Below are 12,249 nucleotides of genomic sequence, written 5' to 3'. Positions count from 1 at the left end.
AAGGTAAGTGAGAATCTAACCTTTAGGTACAGTGGGGCTTGAGGTACAAGCAGGAATGGGGCGGGTGGTCCTTGTGGGGATTTTGTGGGAGAGACTGGAAATGTGATAGTTCCTTCAAAGAATGACACATTGAGATACCTACCAATTGTCTGCCTGCCGCCTTTCTCACCCAGGATCTGATTACCCAAGTACATTGGAATGAAAAATTCCAGATAGTTCTGACTTACTCTTTCATCACTTCATCACTCGAGAAATACTTATTTAATTTCTTTGCTTGATGAGTAAGATGACAGGTATGTTTAGTCTCCTAGGAGGAGGGGGTTATACTTCCACCACAGGACTGAGGGTAGTTAGTGCCTCCAAGTGCAGTGCATAAGCTCCCCTCTGCTCTCCTACAGAGGTCATGTCCATGCTGTTTGGCACTAAGCTGCAGACCATCTCAAGATAACTGTCCTAATAAATTACATTGTTTAACTTTTTGCCGTTTTCTTTATCACACAGTAAGCAAGTTGAGATCAGGGACTATTGTATTAAGAGCTTAATACATAATAAAGATTTGTGGATTTGATTTTAAGGATACATAGAAAATCCAGGAGGTCTGTTTGTGTGTGCTTGCACATGCATATTTAAACTTTATCTTTGCCAGACCTTTTCAGCCAGCATTTGTTATCCTTATAAAAAATGAGAGATTTTGAACATCATATGACTGTATCTGGGCTTGTGATTTCCATGGTCCATGGGATGAACAGTAAGAGCTTTTTTCTAGCTAAATTGGAGGGTTATTCAGTGTCTCTTTGACCAAATTCTGAAAGACCCTCTTCTAGTGCTGACTCTGTGCATTGCTTAAAATGAGATCATTATGTCAGTAAGTTCTCAGAACAAGTCAGGGATGTTTTTCTCTCTTTTGAAGTAATTGTGTTTCAGATTAAAATACTAATAAGCATTTTTTAGTATTTTGTAAATGAAGGTTAATATTCTTTCCTCTTGAAATGCTTAATGCTTATATTTATATTTTCTCATTAAAATAATAGCATTAATTTTATTTTAGTTTTCGGGAGTTTTGTAAGCCTTAATTTGTTGTTTTTTCCCTTAGATTTTCTAAACGTATAGTGAGGTGTGTGGTGTGGTGTGGTAGGGAGTAGAGGAAGGTCTCAGATGGACTGCTGAGTTCTTGGTCTTTTTTACTTGTTTGAGTTATTTACTACTCTAGCACTTTTAGAATGTTCTACTAGTCTTAGTTGCCTTTTTCTCAGACCTGGAGAAAAAGAACATTTCAGGAGGTGAAGAGCCGAGGTGATGGAGCAAGTTCATCTTAACCTCCTCAGGCTGAGTATCTGGGATACTGGGAATGTATGCTGGGGCCCTGCTGGGGCCTATGTCTCTGGTCCTTTGAGTCTTTTGAGTCCTTTGGGTTTGGTTACCAGAAGGATTAGCAGAAATAGTTGTCAAAGAGGGGATTCTAGCCCTCGAAGTATCTGTGAACAGCTCCTCCTCAGGTGTGGTGTTGGGCCTGCTCAGCTCCCTTGAGCCAATAGGAACACCCTCTGCCTATGGCAGGAGGGGCATTGGAATTGATTGCTTGGACTGGTGTATGACAGACCATGGCATGAAGTAGGTTTCTTGTTGTGGCTTGTGCTGTTATTTGGTGGCTGCAGAGCTTAGTGATGGTCAAATCAGAGTTGGGTTAATCCTAGATTTGCTTTCATCTGTGAGACAAAAAGCAACTAACCAAGGCTGCTGAAAGGAGTGAGAATGTTTAAGTACTTCACACAGTACCCAGTAAGCCCTCAGTAAATAACAGATAATTCATGTACAAAAAAGGTTAGAATTGTATATGAAGTAAAGCGATATTCAAGAATGATTCCTTACTTTGAGGAACTGCAGAGCTTAGTCTTTAATATTTGTAATTATTCTTAGAAGCACAGTATTTTTTAACTGAAATGTTGATGCATCATGGATTAGCTGATTTAGAACATTTGGTATAAGAACAAAGCAAAAAGTCTCTTCAGCAACTTGTGACTTTCTGTCACCACCTTTGTTAAATCATTTCTTGTGATGTCACAGGACTAAAATCCACTTTATCTTTTGGTTCTCAAAGCTGTGGCTCTGTTATAGCCAGGCCTGTTGTAGCTGGCAGCAGTCGATCTACATGGGTGGAGAGTGACATTCCTAAAAATGTCTTCTGTTTGCTTAAGTAATATCACCTTCAATCCCTTCTGTATTTGGTTACTACAGCCATAAAGGAGCACAGTTAGATTTGTCCTTGAACAGAAGTTCCCAATTTGGGGTCTTTTTGACTATTAGACATTACCAGCCAGGTCCATACTACAAGTAAAGCCCTCTGCTTCCCCATGTTTAGAATAAAGCTTATTTATGTCCTTAAGGAACTAATGTTCTAACTGGAAAAACAGCACAGGGAAATTGGGGTGTTGAAAATCATAGTATTTATCAAATGCTTATTACATGCCTGCATTGTTCCATAACATAACATGTTCAGTTCCTTTATTCCCAAGTGGTTAATTTTATACAGCATGACTGTTTCAGACAGGGAATTTGAAATGGACCTTTAAGAGATGGGTGGAAAGGGTGTGAAAGATATTCGAGCTGAATACCTATTGCCATTAAAGGCTGTCCTCAGGAAAGCTGAAGGGCAGTGGATCCAATCTAACACAGAGCCGAAAGCTTGCTGGGGAAAGGAAAGCCACCTGAGGAGCAGGATCGGGGAGGGGAAGGGTGAAAAGGGAGCGTTCCAGTGTTGATGTGTGGTAGGCCGGGGAGTGATCGCACCGCTCAACACACCCAGAGATCCCCTGATACATTGTTCACCAGTTATTTTGAAAAGCAATTAAGTTAGACTTGGAGATAATCAAATTAGCTTACCTCTCAAAGATTTTAGAGTTAATATCTTACTTTCCACATAGTAGAAAATGCCCACTAAAAAATGTTTCAAATTGTTAAAAGACTTGCAGGGTTTATCATTTTAGAGTGATGGGAATTATCATATGTTTGGTCTAATGATTAAACATCTGCGTGACCTTGTGTCATGCCCTTTTATTATGTATATCTATGCCCTTTTATTTTCTATCCACAGTTTATTCCTGGTCCTTACTTCAGGTCCTTAGAAGTTGTGGGATCTCCCTTCATAATTTGGATAGACAATGCGCCCCAAGAGGGATATGTGTTTCCTTTTAAATGGAGTGTGTGAATGTATGAATGATTCAGTTCCCTGAAAATATGACTAAATGTAATTACATTCATCACCATCTTAAGCCCAAGACTAACGGTAATTGTGGTGAAGAAACGAGTGAACGCCAGATTTTTTGCTCAGTCTGGAGGAAGACTTCAGAATCCACTTCCTGGAACAGTTATTGATGTAGAGGTCACCAGACCAGAATGGTAAGTTTTGTGATAGCTGGAGATTGTTTTCTGTTTTGTTTTTTCAGCATAACCTCTATACTTTATCACTTGAACACATTCGCTTTTTAGTTCTTATACTTTATTTCTGATAAATGGTGAAGTCTTTATTGGTTTGATCTAATATTGCCCAAGATTTATTAACTTAGTGTCTGAGACAGTGAACAGAGGTTTCTGTGTAGTTTCTCTCTGGGAGAAGAGGGTTATTGTTTGCGGCATTAATTATACATGCAGAGTTCAAGAACTGCTACTGTAGATAGCTTTTCATTTTTTTCAACATTTGCAACCTCATCTACAGATTCTTGTTTTTTAGTCAAAATGTTTAGAGCTGTAATGCACTTAGTTATGCACAGGTCAAAAACACAGTTGCAGATGAGAAAAGTGGCTTTTCAGTAGATGCTTTTTCTGTAACTGGGAGCTATACTCTGCCATAAGAAAGCCAACTAGGATGTGCAGGGGCACAAGGGTTCAGCTGTAAAATTGTGAAACTCGGTTCCTTAAAAACCCTTTGCACAATGCAGTAAGTCATGTTCGTGATGGTAACTCATGGGCTGATCCAAATTAATGCCCTCCTCCTGAGAGTGAATAGTTAGGACAATTTCTGTTTTCATATATAAAGTTTTTAAAAAGGACACCTTTAAGCAGGATAAAGTATCTGCCCATATACAAAGTTTAAATGTAGAATGTTTTTCCTATATAAACTTCAGGTACATAAGGAATTACTGTAATAAGTTTACGTAGAAAAGTGATAATAATGCAGATTTTAGTTCTGACCAGGTATAGAAATCTATATTTCAAGATTCGTTATCTTGGATTCTTTTTTCTTGGGTGGATGTTGATTAATGGCAGTGCCTTGGAAGGATTCTAACCTGTTGGGGAAATCACTGAAGGGAGAGAAAATAGCTATGATGTTAACTAAGATGTTAGTAAATTCATTTCCTACGGGATTCTCTCTAACCATTGAGAATGACCTCATAATACTTTCTAATCTTACTGCTATTCTGAGAGCCAAGGCTCAGGTACAACATTGACCTGAAGACATAACTGACTTAAACAGTTTGGGTAAAATCCAAGTTGAATTATAAAGTATGAAAAATTTACTAAATGTTATTTAAAACTTAGCAGCTGCTGATGCTATTCAAGTGCTTGCAGAAGTCCACTTTGAGTGGTATTGTGCTTAAATGGGGAACTTTGATTCTAGCTCTGTTATGATTTCTCTGTTCTTTGCGGCAAGTCATTTAACCTTTCGGAAACCCTCATTTTTCTAAATAAGCATAATCTACTCTAAATCAATACTGATTTTATAATTCATCTAGTTTCAATGGACATAATATTATTAGAGTTAATTTCTTAATGTCTTCATCAGGTCAAATTACAGTGTCTCTGGATTGATGTTTGGTACCAAAAAAATGGAAAAAAAAAAAAAGCTGATGTTATATTCCTTTATGTTTACACTATTTGGTTCTTGATTCTGATGCCTTTTCATGTCCAGTCATCTCCCTCGGATGTGGAGTGGTAACAGAGGCCTGTTACAGCGTGCACCATCATGCTTAGCAGCCTGGAGGCATCAGTGACCCAGATGTTTAACATAAATAATTGTAGTGTCCTAAACTTCTGTCACACATAAGCATTCCAAAATGGTTCATGAATAACAGATTCTGAATTCAAGGAAGTGTGTTGTGTTTTGAGGAGACTAGGCTGCATTAGTATACAGGATCTTTTCACTGTAAGAAACTTGAGTCATCTTAATTTTAGTTTTCAAAACGATAAGCCTTACCCCAACCTTTTTTTTTTTTTTTGTAATTCCAGGTATGACTTTTTTATCGTGAGCCAGGCAGTGAGAAGTGGCAGTGTTTCTCCCACGCATTATAATGTCATCTATGACAGCAGTGGCTTAAAGCCAGACCACATACAGAGGTTAACTTACAAGCTATGTCATGTCTATTATAACTGGCCAGTAAGTATTTTTTATTTATTGATGTTTATTCACCACAATGAGATTCACTTTTCAAAATGGAATTGCTCTTTTTTCAAAGGCTTTTAAAGTTAATGCTGAGATTTACATCTTGGAGAAGCTAGATTTAGAGTAATAGAACCTTTTTTTTTCTTCTCCCACTAAAGGGTGTCATTCGTGTTCCTGCTCCTTGCCAGTATGCCCATAAACTGGCTTTCCTTGTTGGCCAGAGTATTCATAGAGAACCAAACCTGTCACTGTCAAATCGCCTTTACTACCTCTAACCTACAGAAGAAGACAAGCTGTAGCTGTGTTTTTCTTTTTGAAATTATAACTAACTTTGGGATTTTTTTTTTTTTAAGCTTTCTTTTCTTTTTTTTTTTTTTTAACTGTTATCTTTCTAGATGAAACTTGGGAAGGGAATGAGGAGTTCTAGAGTCTTATGTCTAACATTGCTATTAACTGTCTTATAGGTAAAAATTAGGATTTTATATTTTATCCTGTTTGGTTCTCATAAATATGTTGTGAGGATTTTTTGTTTTGAAAAAATGTGGATAAGGTACTTTGTATTGTAAACAGACTCTCTTAAGCTATTTGAAATATAGGGATTTACTTGCAAGTGCTTTCAGGAGTGAGCAAGTCCTATTTGTAAAGCTATATTATTCTTATTTTTGAAATATTTGTTTTGAATTTAAAGGAGAGAAAAGGCATAAAGTGGGAGGCTCACTACAATCATAAGGTAGGATTTTATTTGGGTATCTGATAATCTCATTTTAAAGAAAAAGCTGCCATTAAATAACCTATACAAGGTATAGGAAAGATATGAGACTGTGGAGAAATATGCTTGTTTTTTATTTCATTTGGGGGGCAAGGTGTTATAGGGGTTAAAAAAAGATAGTGCAAAGTTTTAAATTTCTGTCCAAAGAAGCATTTTAAAACTCTTTAATGAAAGAGGTCGGTAGTCCATATTAACATTACTATTTATTTTACTTTTTTTGCAACTGGAACATCATTCTATTTGTTATAAAATAAAATGCAGTGATTGTCATCTTATTTGAATAACTGTGTAGTTTTTGTTTTTACTGAAAGCATATGCATTTTCTTTCCATTTAGTATGTTTTTTAAACTGCTGGAGAGTACACTTAAAAGATATGATTCCATTTATAAAATCTAATTTAGTGTCACGTATGAACTTCAGTGTTGGTAAAATTCTGTCAGGAGATACTGCAACCTCAGTATTAATAGTATAAGACTGGATGGAAATCCATAGCTTGTAAGGAAATGCAGGCTAAGAAATCTGTTATTGTGAAGTTGATAATTGTAATTATTTACATCTACATACCGGTAGGAATCTTCGGGGAATTTCACAAGGCGATTCTTAAAGCTAATGAGTAATTGTATGTCATGAGAACACCTTTAGACATTGCTTATGTGTGGCATGAATGTAAATATTGATGATCATACACAAGCCACAGGAACTATGATTTAAGCTAATGCAGTTCAGTAGCATTACTTATCTTACCATTATTGTACTTGTTCTTATCAAATAACTACCTTTGGATTTAGCTTAACATTTGTGAAAGAAAACCATTTTATTTTTCTTTGAATTCTTTGAGCCAACAACTTTTGTTAACATTGTTTTTGGCTATTAACTGAGGTTTCTTATTAACTTGTTTGATTTCTAAACGTTAGAAGAAATGAAACAGGGGAGGATTGTGAACTTTTAGAAGAATGCCAAATAAAGACAAGAAAATCAGTGGTGAAAGTGGCTAAATGTTGTCACAGTATAAAGGAATATAAGGAAGTTTATACAACTGTAAAAGATTGACTTGGGGCATTTTTTTATTTATGGTTTTTTATGGCTAGTCGTAACTTAAGTCATTAAAGTTTCATGCTTAGCAGGTTTTAAACTGTCCCTTAAAGTTGAGAGACTTTGGAGTTCCCACTGTGGCCTAGTGGCCTAAGAATCCAACTGCAGCAGCTCAGGTCACTGCGGTGGCACAAGTTCAAACCCCAGCCCATTGCAGTAGGTTAAAGGATCTGGTGTTGCCACAGCTGTGGCTTGGACTTAATCCCTGGCCTAGGAACTTGCAATAATGCTGCTGGTATGGCCATTTTTTAAAAAAAGTTAAAAGCCTTTGTCTTTAAAACCATGAAAAAATGGTAAATGTGGTAATTCTGGGAAAGTTGCCATATTCAAAAGACTCTCACTGTATTGTAAAGATTTTTGCAAGGGGCAAAAAGTCCTCAAAGTAGTTTAAGCCAAAAATGGTATTTATTGGCTTTCTCAGTCATCCTGGGCACTGGTTCCCAAACTGAATGTTAAACACAGACTACTGGGCTGCAGACCAGACCCAGGAATCAGAACATCTAGGGGAGCGGCTGGGTGAAATATTGAACCACAGCCCAGGTAGCTTGGGAATTTTGGCAAATGCCGCCTGAGAAGGTGTATAGAATGTAGGTGTACAGAAATGATATTGGGGATCTGTTCTTGGTGTCTTCGGGGTTGGTTCTGATCAGATAGGGTTACACAGATTCATGCCTCAGCCTCACTGTAATGAGAGGAACGCCTCTTCCACAGTGGTTATGGCACATCTCAGGCTAGCCACACATCCTTGAACCCAAGGCCCACACTGCCCTGACGGGTACTGGGAATTGCTGGATAAGATGAGGCCCATCTGGGAGTGGGTAAAGGAACAGTTCCTGAGGAAAATTCAGGTGCTACAGCCAGAAGACGGAATGCACAGGTAAGCACAGTGGATGTCTACCATTTTAACGGCAAGGCAGCTTTTGATAGAAGTAGCGATTGCACTGGCCCCTAGAGAGACAAGTACAGCAGAGAACTGAAAGGGGAATTCATTGCAGCACTTTCAGAGAACAAAGCAGAAACTCTGAAATCAAAGTTTCTTCCTTAAAAGAAGTACACACCAGAGTTCTACTTCTTAAAGATTAAAGCATTAAAGATACTTCAGGCCTTCCCTTTTCAGTGCTGAGTCTGACCCATCAAACATGCCAATGTGTTGGGATGGTTCCTCAAAAGCACATTATAACAGATAATTTACCTAGTTTTTTTTTCTGGGTGCACAAGGTTTTTTTCCCTCAAAAATCCAAAAATTGGCCCCTCATGGGAAGCTTTATATTTATTAATTTTACATGGTATTCCCTGGAGCCCATAGAAATCATCTAAGTATTCTGGAATAGTGTCTTTGTTCTCTCTGTGTCAAATAGAGAGTCTCTTCGGGCCTGATGCTATGATAAGAATCTTGAGAAATTTGTGTATTTTTAAGATTTAATTCATTTGTGTACTGGTATTGTCATTCACATAACAGTACTTCAAGGGCTGGGTTTAGTTCTGTTTGCATTTATGCTTCCACCCAATTAAATCATTTAAAAATCTAGGGTGAAGAATAGAGAAATTGTAAAATTTTCAAGTGATCAAGGCTCTTTTTTCGTCCGGAGTGCCTGTGCTCCAGGTCTCACTGCCCCTCCTAGCAAGCAACCTGTGCTGCCATCAGCAGAAGGCAAGTGGGAAGTCCAGACCTCAGCCTGAGATCTCCCATCCCTCCAGCTCCTTAGGCAGAGCCCACCTCGCATGGGCCCAAGAACCATTAGGGTGAATGCAGGCCCCCCATCCCTGAGGTCTTATCAGAACAGTCTCCAAGGAGCTCCTTAAGTGGGCTTTTCTACCACCCAGAAGCTTTTCACCATGTCCTCTGGGACCGAAGGTCATGGGTCAGCACATGTTAACACACCCAGCTCTCCTCAGGATGCTTCCTGCCTTTGAGTGACACTGTCTTACCCTCTTGTTCATCTGGGTCTAGAGGTGGGGTAGGTATCTTTCTTCCTCCTCACCGGAGCCCCCTTCTCTTAACTCACTCAGTCTTGAATCTCACCTTTCAACACACCCACTCCCCCCTCCACTTGTATTCTGGGCTCAGACAACTCAGCAGTTTTAACTCCCAGCTTGCTCACAGTGGTACTTTGTTCTGAATCCTGCTTAAAACACCGGGTAAATCTGTTTGACCTGTTTGCCTGTTCCCACCTGTGCTTCACCTCACACACTCTGGTGCTGCTGTGTATACCGTGTGTCTAGCCCATTTTGCTTTCTGGCTCTCACAGCTGTGCTGTTCTACAACCACCACCACCCCTGCTTAAACCTTCAGCACCACCTGCACCCTCACCCTCCGCAGATAACCCCGTTTTCTGTTGCACAACAAATTCAAGTGGCCGTGAGAACTTCACACTCAGATCGACTCATTAGCCTGTAGACGGCCACTAACAGTCTTCCCTGTTTTCAACACTGGAGCTCTCTGCTCTGGGCTAAAGCGAGTATCACCCACTTGCGCAGAAATGCCCATTCAAGGACACTGCTCTCAAGTCACATCCCTCCTTGTCCTGCATCAGGGTTTTTTTTTTCTTTTCTTTTCCCTATTCATTCCCAGCAGCGTTCAAACCTGTTTTTCATCCTAAAAACAAAAGCCTCTTTGGGCCCCTGGCCCCTGTAGCTTGTTTGTCCCTCCCCTTTTAAAGCAGAAGTCCTATATTGCCTTCAGAGCCTTTCCTCCCCGGTCTCTCTGACCCTGTGTTCCTGCCAAGATCCTTCATGATGTCCATGTTGCTGATGGGACAATGCCTGGCCCTCATCATCAAACCCACTGGTGTATTTGACACTGATGTCCCCTCTCCTCAAAACGTTTTCTTTGCCTGGCTTCTGGGATTCCATACTCTGTTGGTTCCCTGCCCCTGACTCTCCACTCTACCTCTTGCTGATTTCCTCCTGGTCTGCCTGTCTTCAAATATCTTGGCGTGCCTCCAGTCTCAGTAGTGGGATTTCTTTCCTTTCTACTCTTCCTTCCTTGGTAATTCCATTAAGTTCCATAATGCATTTCTATGAAAATGCTTCCAATTTGCATCTCCAGCCCTAGTCTCCTACAGTCAGCTGACTCCAAATGAGTCTCTAATGTAGTGGTTCTCACACCCTTTGCTCTTGCAACTTTCTTACCCCCTTAAATTGCTGAGGACTGGGACAGACTTTGTTTATGTGGCTTATATTTACTGATCATTATAGATTAGAAATTAAATTTTAAGGACAGTATGGAAGCCCCACATTCCCTTAACTGTGAAGCTCTCATGTCATAAAACCCCTAGAAAATACTGTATCCTTGCAAGAGAATTAGAGTGAGAAAGGCAAATGACCTCTTAGTGTTATCGAATTAGGTCCTGTGGATCCCAGCTCCTGTCTTGCCTCTGCAGGGAAGGTTCTTTTCCATTAGGGTTTACGCAGCGTGCACCCCCTCAAAAAACAACCCATGAAACTGTTCCATTGATTTATATGTCTGTATTTTTACACAAAACAGCACTATCTCGAATACTATAAGTCTCAAAATTAGGCAATGTTTTTTAACTTTGTTCGTCTTTTTCGAAGTGGTTTCGACCATTCTAGATTATTTGCATTTCTGTGTAGTTTTTTGTGGGAGCTTTTTGTATGTATGTATTTGCTTTTTAGGGCTGTACATGCAGCATGTGGAAGTTCCCAGGCTAGCTCCCAAACTGGAGCTACAGCTGCCGACCTATGCCACAGCAACACCAGAACCAAGCCACATCTGTGACCTACACCACAGCACACGGCAATGTCAGATCTCTGGTGCACTGAGCTAAGCCACAGACTGAATCCGCATCCTCATGGATACTAGTCAGATTTGTTTCCACTGTGCCACAATGGGAATTCCCTGTATAGTTTTTGAATCAGCTTATTGATTTCTGTAATAAACCTGCTGGAATTTGGCTGGCATTTCACTGAATCAGTAGATTGACTCAGGAGTGAAATTGGCAATCTAACGATGTATCTCTCAAACTGTGAACATATATCTCTATATTTAGGAGCTTTTTTAATGGTCTCTAGGCAGTGTTTTACATTTTCAGTATACAAGTCTTGTATGTATTTTGTTGAATTTATCCTTAGGAATTTTATGTTTTTGATGCTGCTGTAACATTTCATTTATTTGCTTATTTACTTTTATCACTTATACCTATATTTCAATTTCTGTCTAATTGTTTCCTGCTGGTTATAGCAGCACAATTGATTTTTTATGTTGACGTTGTACCCTGTACCCTCCTCATTTACTAATAGCATTTTGTAGATCTCTTAACATTTTCCACATGCACAATCATGTTATATGCAAATGAAAAAACTTTTTACCTCTTCCCTTCAAAAGTGTATGACTGTTATTTCCTTTTCTTTTCTTTTTGCACTGGCTAGAAGCTCCAGTACAATATTGAATATAGTTAAGTAGATACATTCTTGTGTAGTTTTTGACAGAAGAGAGGTGGCCAGTCTTTCATCATTATGTATGTTGGCTGTTAACATTATCAAACTAAATTCCTTTCTTTGTTTCCTGAATAGGGGTTGATTTTGTCCATTGCTTTCCTGGCATCTATTGAAATGATTCAGATAGCTTTTCTCTATTGTTCTTTTAATACATTAAGACACATTGATTTTTTTTGTTCAGCAAGGTAAGCCAACCTGCATTCCTGAGATATGAACCACAGTTGAGCACGGTATATCATCCTTTGTGTATACTGTTGGATTCAATCTGCTAATATGTTCTTAAGGATTTTTAAAAATCTACATTCATGATGCTATTGGTCTGTGGTTTTCTTACAATGTTTTGGTCTAGTTTTGCTATTAGGATAGTGGTGGCCTCATGAGTTTGGGCATTTTTCTCTTCTCTGGAAGAATTTGTGTACAGTTAGCTTTATGTATTCCTTAAGTGGTAGTATTCACCAAAGCTAAGTCCAGTTCATTATCACTTTGGATTTGCTTGCATTTTCATATTTTATGAAATAAGTAAATGTTTTCAAAAGAGTTAATCCCGGCTACC

General features: G+C 38.9%; 1 protein-coding gene and 1 long non-coding RNA gene across 3 annotated transcripts in view; both read left to right on the top strand.

Moving 5' to 3' along the window:
* PIWIL1 (piwi like RNA-mediated gene silencing 1) overlaps nucleotides 1-6,427 on the top strand; it is a 30,675-nt gene extending 24,248 nt beyond the window's left edge. The window contains exons 19-21 of one of the 2 annotated variants that reach the window (XM_021072051.2): nucleotides 3,271-3,396; nucleotides 5,224-5,371; nucleotides 5,536-6,427. In XM_021072051.2, the coding sequence (XP_020927710.1) occupies nucleotides 3,271-3,396; nucleotides 5,224-5,371; nucleotides 5,536-5,652 (391 nt within the window). In that variant the 3' untranslated portion in view covers nucleotides 5,653-6,427. 2 annotated transcript variants of the gene reach the window in all.
* A 1,522-nt stretch (nucleotides 6,428-7,949) lies between these two features.
* Nucleotides 7,950-11,582, top strand: LOC146396524 (uncharacterized). Its single transcript, XR_014825827.1, has 2 exons — nucleotides 7,950-8,115; nucleotides 8,768-11,582. It is a non-coding gene; the product is annotated as an uncharacterized LOC146396524 (long non-coding RNA).
* Nucleotides 11,583-12,249: the final 667 nt, after the last annotated feature.

This window comes from Sus scrofa, chromosome 14 (genome assembly GCF_054392235.1).
Source record: "Sus scrofa isolate SSC_HxYL_T2T_F1_AM1 chromosome 14, Sscrofa_HxYL_maternal_Yorkshire_Landrace_v2.0, whole genome shotgun sequence".
NCBI classification, from domain to species: domain Eukaryota; kingdom Metazoa; phylum Chordata; class Mammalia; order Artiodactyla; family Suidae; genus Sus; species Sus scrofa.
The sequence above is the reverse complement of the archived record's forward strand: the minus strand, read 5'-3'. Positions and strand labels throughout refer to the sequence as shown.